At 38.5% G+C, this 24,407-nt stretch overlaps 1 protein-coding gene across 3 annotated transcripts in view; it reads right to left on the reverse strand.

Moving 5' to 3' along the window:
- The window catches only part of ZNF608 (zinc finger protein 608), a 106,599-nt gene that overhangs the window by 42,866 nt on the left and 39,326 nt on the right, over positions 1 to 24,407 (reverse strand). For all 3 annotated transcript variants that reach the window (XM_073344840.2, XM_073344838.2, XM_073344841.2), the window contains exon 3: positions 15,511 to 15,766. In XM_073344840.2, coding sequence (XP_073200941.1) covers positions 15,511 to 15,766 — 256 coding nt within the window. The remainder of the gene's footprint in view (positions 1 to 15,510; positions 15,767 to 24,407) is intronic.

Consider the following 24,407-nt stretch of genomic DNA (forward strand, 5'->3'; position numbering starts at 1 on the left):
CACAAAGGAGGCAGTTGCAGGTAATAGTCCTGACAGCACAGTAAGATGGAAGCCCAATGCAACAAAGACTGGTGGAGAAATCATGAGTCAATGTCTGCTCTATCTGTCTTCTGAAAATATGGGACTATAATCTTTTCCCCCACCAGTATTGGGGATTACAGTAGAAAACACTGACAAATGATTATTATCTAAACATTGTCAATTTGAACCAGATTCAAAATTCTGTGGTCCAGGTTTTGCCTCTCCAGAGATTATTATATTAGACTAAATGTTTTAAGGCAAATGAATTGATCAAGTTCCGTAGTTTGTGCTTACCGTACAGTCCACAATATACGAAAGCATTCAGTTGTCTGAGAGAAAACTACTATAAAGTTTCACATCTGGAGTAAAGGAGAGACAGATGATTACAAAAGCAGAATCATTTACTTACAAACACATGCTTCTCAAGGAACTTGTTTGCCTTACCAAAAAGCTGTCAACTCCTACCACAAGTAACTGGCTCCAAATTTGCAATTAGTCTTTGTCAGTTCCCAAATCACCCTCTCTGTTAGAAACACAAAACTGAAATAATGAAAGTCCAAAAGCTGCTAAACTTAGTCAAACTGAGGAAAGAGCCAAATTACCATTTAAATAACAATATGAAACTCTTTGAAGGAAGGGCCTTTTGATCTCAAAGATTCAAACGCTGATCGGTGAGAATCTGCATGCTTCAGATTTCCAGGGGAAAAACTACAGAAAGGAACTATGACCCAAGCTGTCTGTCATATGCTAAATTCCTAGCATATTTTAGTGTTGAAACATAGGGCTCTTGGCTTGTACTTAAAGGCAGTTTCATTGTCAATACCCTAGTTATCAAATGTGTATTGCTTTTTAAACAGGTTTTGATAGGAAGGGACATTAGCAAATAGTAGGGGTGAATAAAGTTAGACTGATTAACATCCTCTTGCTCACCCCAAAGTTTCATGAGTGAATCACTCTTGCTTTTTGTGCCAATTTTACACATTTAATGTTTTGTTTTATTTCATATTCATAAAATACGGATGGTCAAACAGAATGACAAGTTTATGACAGAAACAATGATCCCAACCCTTTTGAAGAGGAGAATCAAACAATAAAACTGTGATGAACTGTGGCTCTGAATGCTGTCATTTTTGCATTTCTTTTCTGAAAAAAAAACCATGAACAGTTGATGCCTTTGAAAACTACTCTAGCCTTTGAGAGCTTACGGAGTTTGCTGATGTCACGCCTGGTAATTGACACAATGCAAGGTCTGCATGGCACATTGCTACAACATTTGTTTTACAAGTGCACATTTCACAGGAAACCAAGGATCAATATTCCCCAAGACTTATAGACATACACTTCCAAAAAGAGAAAAATAAAAAATAGTTACATATCCATACAAATCAAAAAAGTCATAGAATGGTGGCAGGCAGCCAGCCAAACTATTTCAGGTCTGCTTTCCCATCTGCTTGGCCTGTTAACTATTGTAAAATACAAGCAAATTGCTTTTTCTCCAAACTAATTCTCAGAAGGACTCCTTAGAAAACAGATTCCATGATAGAACTTTAATAAAACAGGATGCCTTATGATGATCAATAAACCTTCTAGCACTGAAAAAGGTAGGAAAACCATCTCAAAAACGAATAGCAAGAAAAACTGTTCCCTTCCTCCACCTTGGCACTGAGCCATGAAGCTACCACAGACCAGGAAACAGTTTTATCTTGATCCCTCTGCTAGCAAACAAAGTTATTATCAAGTCATAGTAAATTACTGCACCAATATACATTATTTAATTTACTGCAAGTTTTTTATTTATAGATTAAAAATAGAGTCTTGCATAGCTGTAGGCAATTTAGCACTGCACCAATATACAGTAATTAATTTACTACAGGTTCTTAATTCATAGATTAAAAAATAATTTGCCTAGAAGCATTTTCAACAGCTGCCCATAAATCAGCCCCTTCTGCCTGTAAAGTTCAACTCAGGAGTTATTGTGTCTATTGTGCATTTTAAGGTTCAAAGCAAGAATTATTATTGCATTCATTCATAGCCAAGAATGTATCCCAGCAATGAAATTTACCCTTCAAGGCTGACCCAAGCTTTACCATTGGACTGACTAAACAAATTAATTTCTCAATGATATGCTAGCTCCCTTTTCTAAAGACTATTTTTGGTGAGCATATCTAGGATTATGACCAATAGTATGTAATAGCACAAATTGTAAAGATGTAAACACTTGCTGTCTACAAACAATGCCAAATTGTGAATAATGGAGTATGAACAAACCTCCCGGGGATACAGTTGGGTTCTAAAAAAAATGTTTGAATTATAGGGTTATAAAATGAGTTTGTGGAAATAAGGATACAGAAGATGCACTGCAGACTAAAGCAAAGGTATTATTTGCAGAATGCCCCATGTGAAATATGCAAGGTATAAGTAATGTCACCAGCACAAAGTGATAGCTCTGTCACCTCTCCATAGCCAGCAACTGAATTTTTCCCCACTTACTGTGTGAGGTTTTGTTATTAGACACAAGCGAAGTGTGTTTTCATAATATACCAACAAGTCAGAATAGTCCCTGTGCAACTTCTCTGTGTCCTTCAGAATGAGGACTCTGGTACAGCAAATTCAGTAAACATTCCAGCCTTTCCTTGCTACATTAATCCAATGCAACTAGACTGACGATTAAGGAGCAGGAAAACAATTACACTGTGTGCTACTGCCAAGGATGCAAAGACTCTAAATCTCCTTGAAGCCGAAAACAAATTAGCAGTTTTGCCTGCATCAAGCTGTCTGTCCAAATGGAGGCTGCTCTTCACAACGACATTAGTAACTGTGCTCCTCTCAGATAACGCTTTAGGGATACAAAAACATTTTCTCTAGCTTATTTCCTGTCATTTCTTGTCTAGACCAACAGAACAGTTTGTAACCCAATCACCACCTTCACCCCTGGAGCAACACCAGGCTGGGAATTCCTAACCTCCTCTGAAAAAGCCCCCCACTTCGTTTCTACTAATCTAATAAGGACACTTGGTCTGGCAGAATTAAGATAAGAATGAAGAAATGGGTTAACTTAGTTTCCCCGTTTCATAAAAATACACCATCAATGGAAAAATCCAAACCTCTCAGAGTAATCAGTTGTCACCTTTTACTTTAATCTCTATCTCAAGAAGAGACCGTCTACCTATTCTTGTGGGAAAACCTCCAGGCTGAAATCAGGATATAAACTAACTCATTTCTGTTGTTAATGGAGAAGAGTTAGCAGTAAGATAACATAGTCATTCAAAACATGGGTGAGACGTCATGCTGGAGCTCACTGCTTCTCTAGTCAGCAGTTTGAAATATATCTCAGTTTAACAAAACAAAAGGGTGAAGGCCCTTCAGAACCTTCCTCTGCTGGGGAAAGAAAAAGTTAAAGATATCAACTGGAGCAGCTCGTGCTGCTAAAACATGCAGTGCTCAGATGGAATAATAGGCCTCTGACACCCTATTTTTAATGAGATGTAAGGGTTTTGCTGCAGAGGTCCATAGGAAATTTGAAAATGGGCTAGTTTGTTGGAAAGTGCCCCATGCAATATGGCAGGCTCATACCGGATTGGAAAAAGCAGTATGGAGATGCTTTCAGATTTGTGGTGGTGGCGTTTGTGGGGAGAACTATTTTGCTCTCTTTAGCTCTTTCCACACTGGAACGGATTAAGGAGCAGTGTTTAAACTTTGTTCCAGTTAATATGGTTTCTAACAAATCTTGGCTAGTCAGCGTGGTTACAAAGAAACTAGTTAAAAAACGTATTGAAAAACCATACTGCTTTTTCCAATCCAGTATGAGCCTGCCATATTGCATGGGGCACTTTCCAACAAACTAGCCCATTTTCAAATTTCCTATGGACCTCTGCAGCAAAACCCTTACATCTCACTTAAAAATAGGGTGTCAGAGGCCTATTATTCCATCTGAGCACTGCATGTTTTAGCAGCACGAGCTGCTCCAGTTGATATCTTTAACTTTGAAAAACCATGATGTTTATCTCCCATCTTAATTAGCTTTTTGGTACAAAAGAAGTGAAGCCCAGTTGCATAGCTGTCAACTTTCAGCAAGTTTAGCTGAAAGTTTAGTTTAGTTTAGACAGTTTAGCAAGGGACAGTTACCCAAATAAGCTAAATTTCTGAGGCTGTGACCGGAAAGTTCAGCGATTGGAAGGTTACACAGGCATTTTCATGTGCTTACATACATTACATTCTTAATGGTCACAACACTCCTGGGAGGCTGGGTGTATACCCTTTATATGTTAAAGAAACAGGCAAAGAGAAGTTTAAGCGAATACTTTCAAGCTTGGATGTACACAGTTAAGTATGCAGGTCTATATTTTAGCACCTAGATAAAAGTGGCCTGCATTTTAAAGGTGATGAGCACATATACCACTCACTGAACTCAATGAAAGCTTCTGGTTCTCAACATCTCAGTATTTAGATGCCTAACATCAAGTATTTCCATGTTTGGAAATACTGACCTATGTGATAAGTCTTTTGTTCTCAGCATCATTTAGCACACTGCCCATGGGGCCTCTTTCTCTATTGACTTGCCCCTTCTTATGCTCATATGCAGGAAGAGGAAGGTTGTAGAGGACCCAGTGCCACCAGTGGTAGCTTGGGCACAAATGCTCCCTGCAGATGTGAACTGATCTGGAGTTTTCATCAAAAAAAAAATGCACAGCCCAGAGCCATGATTCTTCTAGACTCTAGAGACCAGACCTAGAAAATAATTTGTGAACTTTGATTTTTTTCACAATGACAAGCTTTCAAACCTCCCAAGGAAAAGTGTTTGAAAATCATACTCATTTAATTAAATCTGAGATTCTCCTTTATATTTCTAGGCTCTCCAAATGGAGGTTGCACAGATGCACTGAAAAGGCTAGCTCTACTTAAATGGAAGCTCCCTTTACACAAAAGCATATGAACAAGTCTGGTGGTAAAGTCAATCTCAGCAAGGGAAAGCAGGTAGTAAACTCTAATAAAACATTGTCCCATCTAAGGGCAGAAATTTTAAAGTGAATTTTTAAGCACCAGATTAATTGAAGATTTTTTCTGGAATTGTCTTTGCTTGTAACCATTGTTTCAATGTTAAGCACAGGATATGGAATCACTAGCTACTGAAAATTAGCTTCAGCTCAGTTTTATGAATGGAGATCTTTATGCTACTGACTCCCTTTTTTGTACAGCTTGACCTACTTCTGGTGAAATGAAAACAAACAAAATACATCCTACAGCTGCTTTTGAATTAGTCAAACCACTTAAATACAGAAAAACATAATGCAATGCGTTCTGTCATTATCTCTCTGACCTTCCCTGAAAAGCGACTATTTAACAAATAAGTCACACACATTAAAAAGAATGACAGCTACACACTGTATGGGAAAAGAGGTTTTAAAAATACTTTTTTCCCCTGTATTAAAAAATAGAAACACGAGAACAACTTCCTCATTTCTGTATTTACATTCACTTAAAAAAATCTATATGAGATTCAAAAGTCTGCATCAAGGTAAAAGTTAAAAGAAAATGCAAACAAACCCTCTGAGTCTTGATGTAAATAAAAAACACTTTCAAAGCTGGTTAACGCTTTTTTAGAACAAAGGATTAAAAAGAATTTTGTCATACTGGAATGAACTGTGGATTAATCAGATTTTATGTTGTTGTTTTTTCACAAATCTAGAGGCGTTTAGGACAATAGACTTGATGAACCTTCACTGAAGTTTCCATTGCAACATTAACTTTGTGAGTGAAATTGTAGGATGCGTTGCTTGTGATAGTAGGGGGCAGGGTTCAACAGCCCTGGGGCTCACTTCCAGTGTATTTCTTTTGTTCCTAAAGCTCATGCTTCAGGGTTTCAGCCAGCCACTGGCAGATCTCAGGAAGGGATTCCACCCTCCTACCCCTCATATAATCTGGGAAAGTTATTTTTATCTCCTTCTGAAGCATCAGGGATGGCCACGGCCGGAGAGGAGACACGGGTGGGGTGTGTTGGGCTTTGAGGTGGCACCGAATAGTCTCTCTCTCTCTCTCTCTCTCTCTCTCAGGTGGTTGGCTGGCTGGTTTCTGCTCACATGCTAGGATCTAATTAGGTGGGGTCGGGAACGAATTTCCCCCTAGGTCAGATTGGCAGTGACTTGGAAGTTTTTGGACTTCCTCTGCAGTGTATGGGTGTGGGTCACTTCCCAGGATTGTCTGGGTATATCTCATTGAGTCATTCCTCTGATATTGCAGGGGCCTCAGGCACTGATGCACCTAGGGGTCCCTTCCACTTCTCTGTTTGTGTCACTTAATGCTCTAGTCTCCTGTGGGCTGTAATACCTTGGTCTCGTTTCAGTTGTTGGGTATAGTGTGCAGGTGCAGGGTGGTACTGGTGTCCTGCGATATACAGGAGGTGAGACTGGATGATCTAATGGTCCCTTCTGGCCTTAAACTCTATCACTGACTAATAAAACTGGACCTAGTTTTTCAGTCCAAATCAAAGCACGCCATTTCCCTTGAAAATTTCTTCAGTTGATATTCTCTCTCTCTCTCTCCACCCCATTCTCCTTTTTCACACTCCCTCTTTCAGAACAAAAACATAATCTGAAGGCCAAAGATTCATCATAATTTTAGAATTCTGAACTGAGATTTCCCGCGTGGTCTTTGGATTTTCTTTTGGGCAGCAGCAGCCATTCCTGCCAAGTAGCAGTTACTACTAGATTCATTATTAATATGCCCTAAACTAAACCTTAAAAAAAAAAAATTCAGTAGTTAGTTGCTGGTAATTCTAAAATATTAGGGGCCAAATTCTGTTCACCTCACCGCATGCAAAGCAGTAGAGAAGAGGACAACAAAAGGAAAAGTTCCTATTCTCTAATGTAGAGGTTCTCAAACTGTGGTCTGTGGATCAACAATGGTCCGCGAGCTCCATTCAGGTGGTCCACGGCCGCACACGAGAGAATGAAAGGCCACCCACCTAATTAGTGAAGCCGCACAGGCGTGGCTCCACTAATTAGGTTCCTGGACCCTGGAGAAGACGCACATGTAAGGTGAGGTGGTGGCCTTGGGGGGAGTAGGGGGTAGGTGGGAGGGGGCAGTGGGGTGAGAAGAGGGGGTGGGGGGAATTTGGGATGTGCAAGGCTGCGGTAGCCAGAGAAAGAGGTGATTTTCTCCAGCTCCAGGGCTGCGGTTGCCGGGGAGAGATGGCCCTCCTTCCCAGCCTCAGATCTGTGGATGCTGTGGTGGGGGAGCGACCCCCCTCCTTCCCAGCCCCAGCTCGGGGCCTGCCGCAGCAGAAGGGAGAGGGCACATCCACCGCATTAGAAAGGTAAGACTACTAATATTAAAATATAAGCTGTGTGCTTTTATTTGTAGAACAAAAAACGCTAATTATTATTAAGGGTTTTTTTATATAGCGCTTTTATCCAATGTGCTTTACAATAGTTAGCTAACGGTACAAACAACATTCGGAAAGATCATTGAGTTGTCCGCCGAGACCCTCAGCAATTTTCAAGTGGCCTGCGAAAAAAAAGTTTGAAAACCACTGTCTGTATGATCTACATATTAATTCATATTATTGTAGACATACACCTCCAGCAATAAGGGGAACCAAATTTGTTTCTCCTTCCCCCATTGCATACTGTAACCCAATACTGCCAGCATAACATGCATTTCAGAAGACATTCCTAAAGGGAACCGAGATAATTGAAACATTTGCAAAAAATAATGTACAATAGTGGTGCTAGTAGGTAATTTTTAAATAAATTATTTAATCTCTAAAACGAGCTAGATGCATATGTTTTCATTCCTCACTTTGATGGTATTCATTAGTTTAAAAAAATACCCATGCACATTAAAAATATATTCTTGCTTTGCAGTCACTCCACCCTGATGGCCTGTTATAAACAGGAGTAGAACATGCAGTGAGTACTTTATAATGAAATGGTATCAGTCATAAAAAAACTGCTGCTGAGTGATTTTGCTTTGGAATACTGACTGGCTTCAAGGAACTGCTGTGTTCATACCTCATTGATGGAGCAGGCTCAGTTTCATGCTCAAATAGCTCCAAGCCAATGTTTCTAATCTTAATCATCCTCCTTCCTCTTCCTATGCACCCTCCCCACCCCCATATGTTTGTTTGAACAAGGAATAATTTTCTATGTACGTATAAGCAGAGCAGGGAGTCTTGCACTGCTGCAGTCTTGCAAGAAGCAGGTTTTTATGTAAGTATTGTCTGCAATTTGCTAGCTTTTCACATTCTGTGCCTTGGGTTATACTCATTTAGCTGTACTTAATCTTTTCACTGAGCTGTGAAAAGTGGCATTTGCTGGTTCCCTTTAAAGAAGCTGGCCTTTACTGCCCTTGCTAAATAAGACACCTTAGATATTCTTGGTCAGCTACCGTCAGTAAAAACGGTGGCTATGCTCTGCTTAGCGTTACAGCTGGTCAGTCAATATGAATCATATGAATATGAATCAGTATGGATACACAACCTGCATATTAAACAATGTCATATGGATTTCTCTCTCTAATACAAATTGGCTGAAAGAGAATGAGAATGCTAATGAGAAGCAATATTTTGAAGTTAAATTTAATGTATTTGGCAATAATGTTGCTATGCACATTTCTTAAATACTTTTCCCTTAAAGGTGACTAGTCAAGTTCACCAAAAAAAAAAAAGCCACTGCACTTGTGTGGGGTTGGGTTTTTGGGGAGGTGTGGGAGCGAGGAGGGACTGGGTTTTTTATAGCACAAGAAGAAAGCATGAAAGGCTTTTTCCTTTTTTAGATTCTTTTCAAACATGTACAATGCTATAGAAAGTAGACAAATAGTCTTGTGATGATATTACAAGACAACAGACTGAAACCTGGGCAACCGAAAGGAGAAAGGAGTTTTAACTGGCTGCTTAAAATATATGTTGACTTTGTTTTTAACACTAATTTAATTTTAATGACTGAGTATTTTAGAAAAGAACATCTTTGTTAGAGACTCAACACCCATAATGAAATTATGAGAGGTCAAAATATACAGCCTTGGTACACAAAGAATGGCTCTTCCTGCTACTTCAGGGAAAACCCAACTTGAGTTTTTTAACCGTAGAAATGGCTGAAATGTCAAGCAGAAAAAAAACTAATTTAGAAAGGGAATTTTAAAGAAAAATACACCACCACACATTTCAGGCTTCCTTTATAAACAACAAAGCAGCAAAAGAAAAAAGGGCACAAACACAATTTTTAAAAAATGGAAGTCATCTTTAACAAAGAAAGAAAGAAAGAAAAACAAACAAGGTAATTTAAGGAAAACCATGCCTTTTTATAACAACTCATCAAGTGGTTCAGCTTAGAAAACATTGTACTATGTTACTGAAACACCTTAAACTATGCTGTTAATTCAATTTAGACCCAGGATTTGCACTAATTTTTAGTCAATAACAAATACCAGCAGTGGGGGCAATGCTAACAACTACATTAACCAGATGTCACACCACAGAAACTAATTTTGGCTTTATAAGTGGCCAGGATGGCTCTCAATTTTGGCATGCAAAGTTATATCATCACACACTAAGATGCCAATGGGCTCTACACTTAGCCGTGTTTCAAATCTCTGGCGTGGGAGCTAAACTGCGGGCCATATCAAAAGCGTGGCTAGAGTGTACGGCACCACCACTATTCTCTGCTTCCTAAAGCCCACAGGTGGTACCAGGAAACAACATAAATTATTTTGCTTCAACTTCCAAAGACAGCTGAGCAGGCTTCCGTGCAGCCCCCGAATATATGGGATGGCTTGAAGGCACCTTTATCTCATCCACCTACAACCGTGCAGGAATTGAGTAGCTAAGTGTCATTCTTCGGCTATGTCTACACTACTGCGATAAGTCCACTTACGCTACACAACTTCAGCTATGAATAACATAGCTGGAGTCGACATACCTTAGCTTGAGTTACCATGGGGTCTACATCGTGGGGGGGGTCGATGGGATAAACTCTCCCGTCTACTTACCTTACTCTTCTCCTTGGGGGTAGAGTACCGGGGTCAACTGGACAGCGATCTGCTGTCGATTTGGCAGGTCTTCACTAGACCTGCTAAATTGACCGCCGGTAGATCGATCTCAGACTGTCGATCCCAGCTGTAGTGTAGACCTGCCCTTCATGTTTTAAAACTGTTGTACTGCAAAAAAAACATGACCCAAAGGCTCCAATGAAGACCAAGGGTTTATGATTTAAAGTTATAGTTTGGTCCAATTTGTTATAACATACATTTCAGATCAAAATAATTTGGAGAAGTCTTAATAAAAGCACCATTTTAATTTGGAAACCAATAGTTGTGCGCTTAACTGTTAGTTGGTTTGGTTTGAAGTAATTACCTTTCTGCTTAAGACACAGCAATAAGACAACCTGGGTTTTAGACAGATGTGTTATATCCATGAAATATACAGGAACATAATTACTGGCCAGATTAGATCACAACAGTGGTCCACCTAGCCCACTATCCTGTCCCAAACAGTGGCTAGCACCAAATGCTTCAGAGTAAGGTAAAAAAAAAAATAAAAAAATCCTGATGGAAATTCCTGTTATCAAATCATCTTTTAATATTGTGCGCATCACTGAGAAATGACTGCAGTTAAAGAGACACTGTTGACTTAATTGCCCTTCTGGTCTATTGTTCTTACACGGAACGCCTAAGATTCCTCTAACAAAGAGATCAGAGAAACCAAAACTTATTTTTCTTTATTTTTTGCATTTGATTACTTGGGCATATGACAGTACTTTCAGTACAGTGAGTTTCACTGTTCCACCACAATCAAGTTTCCTCTGTATTTATGATTTTTTCACATGTGAGTCTTGCACACAAAAAAGAAGAGAAAACAATTTTTTGGAAGTAGGAAAACGTGGTTGTTAAACCACAAAAATTGCTAAGGGGATTCAGCGGCAGGTAAACAACTTTTACATTATCTATATATATTTCAACGGAATAGATTTCAAATTGATTGTGTCCCTTTAAATACCTTTGCAAAACCAAAGCCATGTGGGAAGGGAATTCTCAGTCTCAGTTCTGTATAGTAACTACAGTATATTTTCGAAACCGTACCTACACTCAAAAGAGTTGGATGGGGAAGTTGGAAAAGCCTTCTGTAATAGATTTGGGAATGCCTGTATGTGAATGAAGGTGTTTTGTTTTGTTTCCTTACGTGCTCTTCTGCAGAGTTATGGCAGAACTGGCTGCAGAATAAACAATGAGATATATTTAGCCCAATTCCCTATTCGCAGACCCCATTTCATCTCTAATAAGAACCAACATAATGAAATGAAAACAAACCTCAGATTCCTAGGGTTTAAATTTGAGAACAAATCTCAATTATAAAAAGAACATGCCAACGCTGACAACAGCACTCTTTTCAAAAATACAATTCATTTCTCCATTATTTATTCTATAATGACAAAAACAAATTGTACCCAAACTCCACAAAGAGGAAGACTGTCAATCCAGCAATGTGAGAACCTGAACACCACATGTTGACAGCTTGTTCTGCACACAAAGGCAGCAACGTGACTGATGGCTGTTTCCTGATTCATTTTCAGGCAAACAAGTAATCATCAGTATAAGTACTTCTCACAGCTAACAGCTGACTCCACTGCTAGATGCAGAACCAAAAGCAGGACATAACCCAGGGCAACTGACTGTGAGAAACAAAATAATAAAAACAACCTCTAAGCAGTTTAGAAAGTTGGTAAGTGGTTTTCCCTTTTTTCTAGGCGATTTTTATTTCCTCCAAGCAGTATGAGCCAAGAAGCCCACTGCCTTTTTGCACGCTTCAGAACCATTTTAACAGAAGTTAATTAAAACATTCAAGGTTAACCTTATTTCTCAATTTAAAAATACGCACTCTTAACAGTTGTTTCCAAGAGAAAATGTCCAATATTAGATACAAATAAAACAAAGCCAAACCATACTGCTGTTTATCAGTGATTCTTTATGTTCCTAAAATGGTAGTTTATAGTATTATAGTATCAAATATCCACATCATCTGCCAAGTTTCAGGTTGACTTACCTATAAATAATTCCTCATACCACTACTAGAAAGTAGCCCCACCAGTTCTCCTCTTTCCTTTTTCCTCCACAACAATTAAAAACATTCCAAGTCCCAGCCAAACAATGAGATTATGCAGATGAGAACAGTAAATGCCTACAGTACACATGTGTGCAAACTGAACACCCATGGACCATTTAAGAAATACCCATCGGATAACCATCATTTGGTAAAAATTATATTGGTGAAATCACAGACACATTTAGTTACAAAGCTCCATCATAAAATGTGACAGATTTCAATTGTCTGCTTCCCACATCCTAAAATTGAAACATTCAGAGGAAAAAATGGTCTTATGTATGAAATCTTCTGATCAAACTAACTGGATTGATTGGCCTGGGATAAATGAAAAATAGGGTAACAAAAATTTTCTTTGTATCAGCCACAATATTGCTTGAAATCCTATGTGTTTTTTTTTTTTTTTGCTTTGGACTGGCTACCCTAAAAACAAGACTAATAAAACCACAGCCTTCTTATGACCTAAAAAAAGAGAACAAATGCAGCAGAACATGCAGAATGTTACATTTTGTGTAATGATCCTAAAAGGGAACCAGTTATTTCAAATACTAGCCATCCTCAAAACATGAATCCTCAAGTATACTTCCCCCTTGTCTAGAAAAGTACGATTAGACTTAGTAAAGAATGCCAAATAAAATATCAGTTCATCTCCTTTACCCACTGTAACTGTTCTCATTATAGCTGTAACCGCCACATCCTCTCTGTATTTGCATTCCCACAGCTAGCGTTTGAAAGCTCCTCAGCAAGCACATTTGGTTCATAGTTCCCATATGCAGAAGAATGTAGGGTGTGCAGACATCCTACAAGCACATGCTGATCATTAAGCAACTCGTTTTACCAAATGGCTAATTACATACAAAATTATTCAAATTTCTCATAATTTCTGACCTTTGTCCAAGTTCTTACATACTTTAGTCTGTTACAACTCTTTCGACTGTGCCTTGAAAAAAAAAAACAGTGTAGGTTTTAATTTTTTGTAATGGGCTTTGAAGCGAATGGGAAAGAAGGAAACCCAAATTTCAACTGTGCATTATAAACAATGGACCAGATTCTGACCTCAGTTACCTTGGTGAAAATTCAGAATAACTTCATTGACTTCAATGGAGTTCCTCTAGATTTAAAGCAGTAGTGCAAAAGGTCAGGCTTTGACCTAATTAAAAGTCGAAATCAGAACTAAAAAAAATAGACACCTGATAATAAACCCAATGTTTAAATTAAATAAAAGGCACATGTGTACCCTGCATTCATAAAAGGATGACAAATTTCAGCAAACATCGATTCATGCGAGCTATAATATAGACCTTCTGTGAAAACGTGAAGTCTGAGCAAATTTGAAAACAGCTAAATACATGTGTGCACCTGTGCTCCAAATGTCAAAACTAAACTATAAAGGAAAGTTAATCATCTGTTCTACTGGTACACTGTTTTTGGAAAGGGTAAGAGAATAACCAAACATCCAGATATAGTAATCATATATTCCATTAAGCAGGGTCTGAATTTTTTCGTTTTTTTTTCCTAGAGGGAACCATACAAATTATCTTACTCTTTCCACACAATTTAGGCTCAAGCTACACTACCATTGCTGAGTTGCTAGTATTATCATTATTCTAGCAGTATCCACAACCTTTTAGGCACTATCCATAGACATGAAGATACAGCCTCTGCCCTGAAGAGTTTACATGTAAGAGCCTGATTCTGTACCTCCCTGCACTGCATGTAGTCATTTACACCTGCAACCCCGCCACATAATATCTGTTTACCCATAGTAAGATTCATAGGCATTCAAAAACTATTTCACAATTTCATTGCTTCCTCAATTGTTTTAGAAGAGCGTTTTATGCAGGATGGAGAGAGGTTAATGATATTTGGGCATTAATTTTTAATAAACAACAGGTAGAGCACTGAGAGAATGCAGATGGAATGTCATCCTCACAAGTGTACTAGAACTTTATAAAATACCATATTTCTGGCCTCAGACCTTAAACAAGGAGGGCTTCTTAAAGTCAGTGGGGGTCAGAAGTTTAGATTCAGCAAGAATAACATTATTAAGAACTACTGCTCTTTCAAGTCACCACAGTTAACACCCACACGTTTCAACACTGGTTAATACAGACCCGTAATGGGAAGATTGTAGCTGCTAAGGACAGCCATCTCTGCTGGAATATTCTAAAACAGAATTTATACTGTGCTTTACAAACAATCTGCTTTATTAATATGTTGTAGATATACGGAGAGAGAAAAATGGATGGATGAGAGCATACAAAAGTAGGTAAATCTGACTCTCTATATTGATTTTTCAGAGGACACTGTAAAGCACTTTGGGGAGGCCTTATATATCATTGCAAAGAACCAAATGCCATTGTGCTTATATTCCACGGATGTCAGGATATATTATCAACTGATGCACTTTTGTATTCTTTCATTATGTACTTTTATAAATAATCTGGTTTTCATTGCAGAGTTAAACACTACAAACCACCTCAAAACAAACAGGAGACAATACTAACAATAGTATCTTTTAGTCGCTTTTAGACATAATTTGGGAAATACCTTATTACAGTTATTATTACATCAAAACTTGCAATGGTTTAAAGTACACACACAGTATTTCTATAACTAACAACAGGAAGCTCAAATTTTAATAATGAGCTTTTAGAAATCAAAATGGAAAAATCTGCATATATCGCAGCATAATCCTCTCTCTATTTATTTTATTCTAAATCACCAGCCAATCAGCATCTCATATTCCCCAAAGCTCTACAGCACTCCTATATGGCCAAGTGCCATCTAAGGATATTGGAGAAATCAGACTGGTTTAGCTAGCACTTCTGCAACCAAGGGAACATTCCTTTTAAAACAAAAATGTTTTCTCCTTAAAACATGTTTCAAACCAGCAAAATGCAAATAATTCATAACATAACATAGGAATAATTTTAATACAAGTCTTTAGAATAGCTTTTATTATATAAACATGCAGTATCGATCAAGGTGCCTGGGGCCAGAATTGCTGTTTTACAGTTTTCACCTGTACTACTCATAGGAGCACTCATAATATACATACCCCTCAAGAAAGACATATAATAAAACTCTATTTTGCTAATGATTTGTTAATATTATGTTTTACTGAATACCATGATAGGAAACGATTAACTACATCACTAAATGATCATTCCGGCTTATACAAAGACAGTTAGCACAACACTTTAACAATAATGTTTTTAAGGAAATGAACAGTCTCACTAGGTTTTTTATAAAACTGTGACAGACACCACAGGTGATGGGAGATGAATAGTCTTGTACCACCTCAGACAGGTAATACAGAGTGAGTCCCCTAATATACCTCTCTCATATACAAGCCTAATGGGGAAAAAACAAACAAACAAACACACACAATTTACCTTCTTCGGTTTCATGCCACACAATCCCTTCCAAGTTCACACTGGTCCCAGGCTCACAGGGTCCAAGGCATTCCGGTTCTGTTACTACTCCAACCTCGCAAGTATTTACACCCACTGAACGAGTCCGTACCAAAAGCTGTTCAACTGGTGCAGCAATATTGGATGAAGATGAGGAAAAGTAGGAAGGTAGAATCTGAGGCGTGATACTGCTGGAAATTGGAGGTGGAGGTGCAGGCACTGTAAACAGGGGGTCAACCTGAAAACAACAGACAAACTTACTATAATGGTGCTGAAAGATGTTTTTTTTTTTTTAAAATCAGTTTGCTTAGAATTGTATCAGCTTTAGAGTACATAGGTATTTAGTATATCATAGCGTGATTTCAGTCTTGCACTCTCCATTTTTTTTACATGGATCCCACATGCTGCATATGAAAAAATTATAGAAAAATCTGTCTTGCTAAACAAGACAAAACACTAAAGTTCTAAAAGAATATTCCCTGCAGCCTTAGATTACTAGCATGAAATAAAAAAAGAATTAAAACCACTGTTTTTCTTGCCTCTGGCAGAAGACTGATTTGTGGAAGGAAATTAGTTTTGCAAACTGGGAACAGCATTTTTCTTCCTTAAGAAAAACATTTATGAAGGCATAAAGACATAGAAATGTCTTGTTTTTCTGTAGACCATACAGAAGTGATGTACATGGAACAACTCAAACACCCCTATGCCATGAAACATGATCTCTTGTCATTGCAGCTTTTAAAACACATTATTAGGCTCATCCAACCGATAACACTCCGACACAGTTCTGTCTACTATCTATGCACTTACAATGTCAGAGATTATGACTTCTTTAACAATCACAACTATGCAGCTAATTTATAGGGCTTATCAACACATAGATTTTAGAAGAATAAAATTAATTAGACAGTTACTCTATATGCTGATTTAAAAACACCACCACATTTTTGCAGTATGTTAATTATACCTGTGCAACAGGAGATTTTTCTGCACTGGGGCTTGAGCCTGCAAGGTACTGAGCATTTTGGTCTAACCTAGCAAAGTCCTTAATCATGTGATGGGAATTTGTTTTAGTTTTCCACTCTGCATGCTCAGTCATATATTCACTCTTAAGCACTTCAGAAGCTCAGTACTTTACTGTGGACATAATGTTCTCTTCTTCACATAAAAATGGAAATAAAAAAATGAGGAAATGAGCTCCCAGTTAAACAGCTGAACCAGGCATCCTGTCAGCTTTGCGTTTATGTTAGTTAAACAATCCTCTATACAATCGTACATTAAAAGGATAAACTAATGTTCATTTGGTCCATCTGAGCCAAGACTCAACCAAGAAACACTTCACCCATCTGAATGTTAAAAGTTTCCTGCTTTCAAACCTGTAATAAAATTTCTTTAACTCTATGTTCTTTACTGTTCTGCATCCCTGATAATAATGCCCAAGAGAGAAGATATTTAGAAGTCACATCCCTATATGTTTTGATTTATGTTTCATGTAAATGCAGCTTAAAGCAGATCAAAGTTCACATTGATGGTTACTCTTTTAAAGCCAAGTTGACAAATGTACAGAGAGGGAGGGAGATTAGAGAGCACATGCTAATATCCATATTATTTATATATTTTCATTATGAGAAAATCTAATCAAATATGAAATGACGAAAAACTTTTAAAAATTGTAATCTGTTCTAACAACAAAGACTGCCAATTTCTCTTTTAATCATCATTCATACAATTGAAAATTGACACTCTCCAGCTATGCACACAATTCTGAATATATGTAAGGACTGAAACTATTTCCTTAAAAATCACTTATTCTTGGTCTTAATTGTTCATAAACATATAGGAAGAAAATTATGATTGCAAGGGCACGAACAAGATGAAATGTAAAGATAACTGGCTGGATTCTCATCTCAGTTATACTGGGGTAAACCAAGTATCAGGGGTAGTCGTGTAAGTCTGTATCCACAAGAACAACAAGGAGTCCGGTGGCACCTTAAAGACTGGGGTAAGTGATGTAATTGAGATCAAATTCTTGTCCAACATACTTATCACATTAGGACTAATAACATCTCTGAGCTAAAAACATAGTGGACCAAACTTCCAAAAAGCAGAGTCTAAATTTTTACCCACAATTCTGCATGTATAAATTTTTTTGCATTGTAACTGCATTTCTCAACATGTGTTAGTTATGTATATATAAAATGCATTTGCATGTACAAGCAGGATAAGTAATGGTCTGACCTACATGCACAAAAGCAATTTGCACACACTTTTTAAAAAAATATTATACGCTATTAATTTTTAAACCGTTACTGCAAGAAACTAAATTTTGTTTCATACAAGATAACACTACACATGGAGAAGAAAAAAAAAATCAAAGAATGCAAATATTACAGCAATTTGTAAAACTGAAGGCCTGATTCTCCATTTATTTACACCATGTTTACACCAGGGTGGTCTACTGACTTCAGTGGTGTTATTATGGCATAAAAATGATGTGATACACTACAGAATCAGAGCCTAGCATCCTTATGCTTATCTTTCTGCCATCAAACTTGCAGAGGTAGGCAATAATAAAAGCAAGAAAGCTTTGTACCATGGGCTGAAGCAGGCAGGTCAACTACCAGCTGACTCCCCAATAGATGATCATTGCAAGATTTCCCTGAACTAAATATGAAATAAAAGAATATCTATGTATAAGCAGCATTCAAAAGACACTGATTCTGCGCTACATAGATCCTGACAGTACCTTGCCAGCAGATAATTCGCTGGTGGAGGGGAACTACTAGCTGAGGCAGAGCCCTTGGAACTGGCTCCTGCCATTGCTACCCTTGCCATCCGAGTGTAGCTCTGCATGGTGAATCTCCACTCCTGGTATAAGATGCCTTGGGGATCATATGCCATTGACATAAAAGTAGAGGCGCTCCTAAGATGCTCTACTTCACACTGGCACAGAATCAGGAAGTCATAAATGCACACACATAAGCCTCTACTTATTTGAGTGCAGCTCAGCTGCAGAGGAGAATTTGAGCCCTGTGCCTTTATAAAATTGAAAAATGCTAAATGAATTGCCGGGCTGATGGTTTGCAGCTGGGAAAATTCCTGTGTCATAGATGACATCATTCTTCCATAGGATGTACTCATCACAAAGAGAGGAGAAACACTAAATCTTTGCTTCTGCAGAACTAGAAAAAAAGGACATATTATAAATGGACAAAGACAATATGGCAGACTTTGTTTTTCCATTTCCAAAGTATTACAAACAATTGAATGGGGGGAAAGTGCATATTTGATAGTGTACCCCTTTAGCTATTGATATAAACAGTTTTATTCAGTTCTAGTTTCTCTCCACTTACTAATAAATATTTAGACTTTATTGTTAAAAATACAATACAGCCATAAGGAACCAGGAGGGGGGAAAAGCTGCAAGGTGAATATTACAATAAAAGGAAAGATTGCTCTGTGGAATTAATATAAAACAAAAATCACTGGTAAATAGAAAGATTGTACTGTCCTTTTGAATTTGTGCTTGAGGTGAACATTTCCTCACTCATAATAAAAGTGGTGTGGAGCTTCAACAGTGCTCCAGTTTCCAATATTTTAAAATTATTTTAAAAGGTTGCTTGATAATCATAAAGCAATAGTTCTCAGTGATTAGTGTGGTGTCACAAGTGTTTTTTTATGAATGCTCAAAAGGGCACTGATGTAATCTATTAGAGTTAAAAAGAGAGAGGCAGGAAGGCCGCCATCTCCAGTGGAAAAAAGGCACATAAGTTTAACATCTGGTGGTGGCAGTCTGTCAACCTGAAGAAAGTTAATGTCAAGAACAGACGCTCTGCCATTTCTCACTGTTATTTTTGCATGATTATTCCCAGGTGCTGGTACATACGGAGCAGTAGCCTTGCTATTTAACGCACAAGAGATTCCAAGGGGTGGGGGGAGTTGAAACACAGGAAGGTTATTTACACAGATCGTAGCTCTTAATGTACATAATCAAAGGGCTTAAAAAATGTACAGAAATAGTAAAGCAATATTTTCTACATTCACTGTATTTCAAGGGCTTTTGAGAGCTGATTAATAATGAAGGCTACAAAACTGGAGTGTTGTTTGTGGCCGCTTTCCATCGCGGAAAGTTTGATTGTATCAAGCAGTGGTGGTTCTCAGGACTAGAAAGCTGACTGCGAATGAAGAATGTCTGCCAATGAAGGGATAGTAAGTGCTCCAGTGAGCACATCTCCAGCTGAAAATGACAAAAAGACATTTTGGTGGCTGCACTATGAATGCCTTGGTGACTGTATTTGGGTGGGAGAGTTTTAAGAGAGAAGAAATGTCATCTTAAGTGGAAACACATGTGAAGCTCTTAATGTATGCAGATTTCCTTCAATTTCTCATTGGTTTTATTTTAGATACTGAAATTAAGCTCTATGCATGACAGCCAGTCTTTCTGATGCAGTCACTAATCTCCAGAAGTACAGTTTTGGAGCTTTAAAATTCTGCCTCTCCTACAGGGTGGATTCCATTAAAAAACACTGAATTTCTGTAAAAAAAGATAAGGCCTTCTGTCCTGTAGAAAGGAAGTATGTCTCCAAGGGCCTCACTACACCTGTGGAAACCCATGCTGATGAAAAAATAATCTGGACTGTACACAAGCCCATGGATCCTGGGGTTGTGGTGATCGAAAAGTGATTTAGAATTTTGTTCTAATGAAAATGTTCTGACCTTTTCAGAGACTGTAAATAGATTACTTTAAATTATTAAACATTATTAAGACATAACATATGTCTTTGCTGTTACCTGGAAATTAAGTTTATTTATTTAAACATATTAAATATTTTTAAAAGGTATCTTGCTGAAACTCTAGATGTTCTTGACACAAATTGCAAAAACACAATAAATTATTAGCAGCTATACAATAGCCAACAAAACTTCGACGATCAGCTCTGGTTCAGCAAAGCACATAAGCAGGTTCATACTATAAGTAATTAAATAGTCTCACTGAAGTCATGACAACTGTCTTGCTGAATTAGGGTCAACAGATCATGATTCTCCCCGCCCCTTTTGAAAAAGTCTGAGTGAACAGATGTCCCTCAGAGAACGCTCTGAAGATCAACAGAACTGATCTATTTCGGATCAAGGTAGAGAAGCAGATTCCAAGCTGAAGGCCCTTTACGGAGAACACTCTGACACCAAACCTCCTCTTTTAAATCAAGACAAATCTAGCTTGAACACTTCCAGTGATAACTACAGCAGCATGGCTGGGGGAAAGAAACTTTTTTTTCCAGGCAGGAAAGGTTCCAAGACATTTTATGGGTCATTTTATGGCATGTCTGAAAATGAAAGCATGACCCTTACCAAAACACACCCTCCATTTTGAAAAAAAAAAAAAAAAAAAAAGGCCTGCAAGGAGGACTGCAATATACAAGAAAATGGCAACTATTAATACTGGCGGCAGCATTCACCTTTTTTTTTTTTTTTTTTTTTTTTAAAAATACAGATGTATTAGCTCACATTTAATGAAACCACCGCTTCTCAAGTAGGGCTGGGGGAGCTTGAATAATCTGTCCTTGAAGCAAGCTCTCCTTTTCTCCAAATGCCTTTCCAAGATTCCAAGGCCAAGCAAAGATTAACTTGGTTTTACTTTAAAGTATGCCTCTCCTTCGTCAATGGAGCACTGAAACAACAATGGCCCCAGAAGGCCTGATTCTAATCCCATTTACGGTGTGTATAAATAGCAGGAGCTATTCTGTTGAAATTAATGGAATTAAATAATGGGAAAACAAGTATGAGAGGAGAAAAACTGACCAAGAATGTATAGATACAGATCTAAAAACCACTGCTCTCCCTACTAATTCTCCCACTTAATGAAACTGACCATATGAAATAATTCCTTCATCGTCACCACAGAAGAATAATCTCAGGCTCATCTGAAAAATCTCAGTTTAATCTCAGTTCACATATCTCATATTTAAATAACTAACTATCAGCTTTGTAACTCTCAACAATCCACCCAACCTAACCAGTCTGACACAGTAGCTCAACAGACTCGGGTACCAAATAACCAAATGTAAAGTGCAGCTGCTTTTTAATCAATCATTTTGAAAGCTTTGGTCACTACTCAACTGCAGTGCTCTCTAAAGACAATGTAAAACAAACCAATATTCTTCTCAACATTAATTGGGGAAAATGTTATGAAATATGTATGGGAAATATCAAGAAATCTTTTGTAAGCTACATATGTTGCTTAAAATCCTCAGTGCTGTACAAGTTTGATATTGTACAAAAAGGGTCAGTTCCCCCATCTTCAAGATTTACTGTAACAGTCCAACAGCTGGGTTATAGTTCCTCCCAACTGCCAAATACATACAATACACAGAAGTATTTTGATGATCACATATCCTCATATGCATATAAGGCTCTACCCAGCTCTCAGATTTGAGATGAACACTTCAAAAGTTGTTTCAAAAAACTGGACTGAAAACACAGGAAACCAACTATGTTAATGATCATTCACAACACGAACGAAAACCTTTCAATACATTCTCATGCAGAAATGAACTTGAATAATAGATGCTAAACTACACAGATAGCACTTCAAGACCAGAAGAGAAGATCTTAAAAAAAGAAGATTAACAGGCAACGGTAAAAAAATCCTCTTTTTCCTTTGATCTTCTATACAAGTCCAGATGCTTGCACTTCCCAAAGCAGCTCACCCCTTTTTAGAATGGGACAGATTAGCATTTGACAGCTGCCTGCAATATTCTGCTGCCAAAGACTGCATCTGCAGAAGCCTGTTTGTCAACTCCAATGTTTGGCAGAGGCATGGGATGATGGCCAGATGGCCACCTTGCCAATTTCTAATAAAGATACTTCTCCTGTCCCAACCAAAGAAAATCCCATTGATTGGGATGAGTATCCCTTAAAAGTCTCTGTCACGACCTTTCTCCACAGTAACATAAGCTTTCCTGATCCACTTCAAAATGGTCACCTCAGGCTGCCTTCTCTAGTGCAAAATAAACAGTCTCTGAAACTCCCTAAATCTAAGGGTAGGTCTTCACTACCAATGTTAAAGCGCTGCCGCGGCAGGACTTTAACGTGTCTGTAGTTGCGGCACCAGCGCTGGGAGAGAGCTCTCCCAGCACTGTAAAAAAACCCACCCCCACGAGGGGAGTGGCTCCCAGCACCGGTGTACTGTCTACACAGGCACTTTACAGCGCTGAAACTTCTATCGCTCGGGGGTGGGGTGGAGGGTTCACACCCCTGCGCAAGAAAGTTTCAGCGCTGTAAAGTGTCTGTGTAGACAAGGTCTCTGTAGATTCACACCACTCTCGGGACAGCAAGACAATGAGTCTACCTTTCTTTTTACTGTTTGGGTTTGGGCAGAATGTATATAAAATTAACTCCCGTTTCATATGGAAGTCTGATGATATCTTGAGTCTGAATTATGAAGAGTTCTAAGCCCAAGCTTGTCCCAGTGAAGGATCAGTTATGGTTCTTTGCCTGAAGGTGCCTGGAGTTCTGTAACCCTTCCAGATAAGCATTCCACAACAAGGAAAAGAAATGTACATAGATATTTTCCTCAGATGTCTGAAGGAGGAGCCTTCAGGATGCTGATCAAGTTCAAATGCCATTCAGGGAACAGGCAATGCACTACTAGATTCAGTTTATGAAAAGCCTTCAGAAAGCTGAACAAATCAGGGTCCCTGCCTATGGAAATGCTGCTGTCCAAGCACTGAAAGCTGCTACTGCCGATGATTGAACCTTGAAGCAGCTGGTACTTAACTCCATGTCCAGCCTAGCTTGTAGAAACTCCAGATCGCTGGCACTGACATGGAGTGAATACATCCTTGCTCTATCACACCACCAAGATAAGGTTTTCCAATCTCAGGTACATATGTGAAGTTAATAACTTCATTGCTTGCGCCATGATTGTAATAACCTTACCTGATAAGCTTGTCTTCTTCAGGTTTTCACTCTCAGTATCCAGGGTTTCAGAGCAAATCACCAGAGATCTTCAAGGCAAATAGGCCCTTGGCACACTAGTTCTCTTACTGGAAGTCAAATCCAGCTAGTCACTGACATGATTGCTGTATCCTGGGACAGAGGTCTCTTCAGCCAGTCTAGAGCCATTGAAGACGCTGTATGACTCAGTAATCTCTCATAGATTCATAGACTTTAAGGCCATAAGGAACCAATATGATCATCTAGGGATCTCCTGAATATTGCAGGCCACAGAACCTCACCCACACACTCCTATAATAGACCCCTAACTTCTGGCTGAGTTACTGAAGTCCTCAAATCGTGATTTAAAAAGACTTCAAGTTACAGAAAAGCCACAATTTACAATAGTTTATTTAAACCTGCAGTGACCCGTGCCAATGCTACAGAGGAAGGCAATCCCCTCTACCTTGGGTCTCTGCCAATCTGATCTAGGGGAAAATTCCTTCCCAACTCCAAATATGGCAATCAGTTAGACCCTGAGCATATGGGCAAGACCCACCTGCCAGACACCTGGGAAAGAATTCTCTGTAGTCACTCAGAGCCCTTCGCATCTAGTATCCCGTCAGCAGCTGATGGAGATATTTTCTGCTAGCAGTAGCAGATTGCCTACAATGGCATATAGCCAGTCTCCTCATACCATCCCTCTGCAGGATCTGTAAGTGAGGCTGAACCTCATGGGAGAGCTAAAGAATCTATTTTATCTGCTCTGGCCTCCTTAGAATTCACTAAATACTTCTGTACTTTTCTGTTCTTTCTGGTCATCATTAGGTCAACTTGTGGTCTGCACCCCACTTTTTTCCACATTCAGTCAAGCACTGTGATTTAGCTCCCAGTCTCCTCAACTCAGATATAACATCAATTCAGGTGCATCGTGCTGAGTCAGT

The sequence above is a fragment of the Lepidochelys kempii genome, chromosome 5, assembly GCF_965140285.1.
Source record: "Lepidochelys kempii isolate rLepKem1 chromosome 5, rLepKem1.hap1, whole genome shotgun sequence".
Lineage (NCBI taxonomy): Eukaryota > Metazoa > Chordata > Testudines > Cheloniidae > Lepidochelys > Lepidochelys kempii.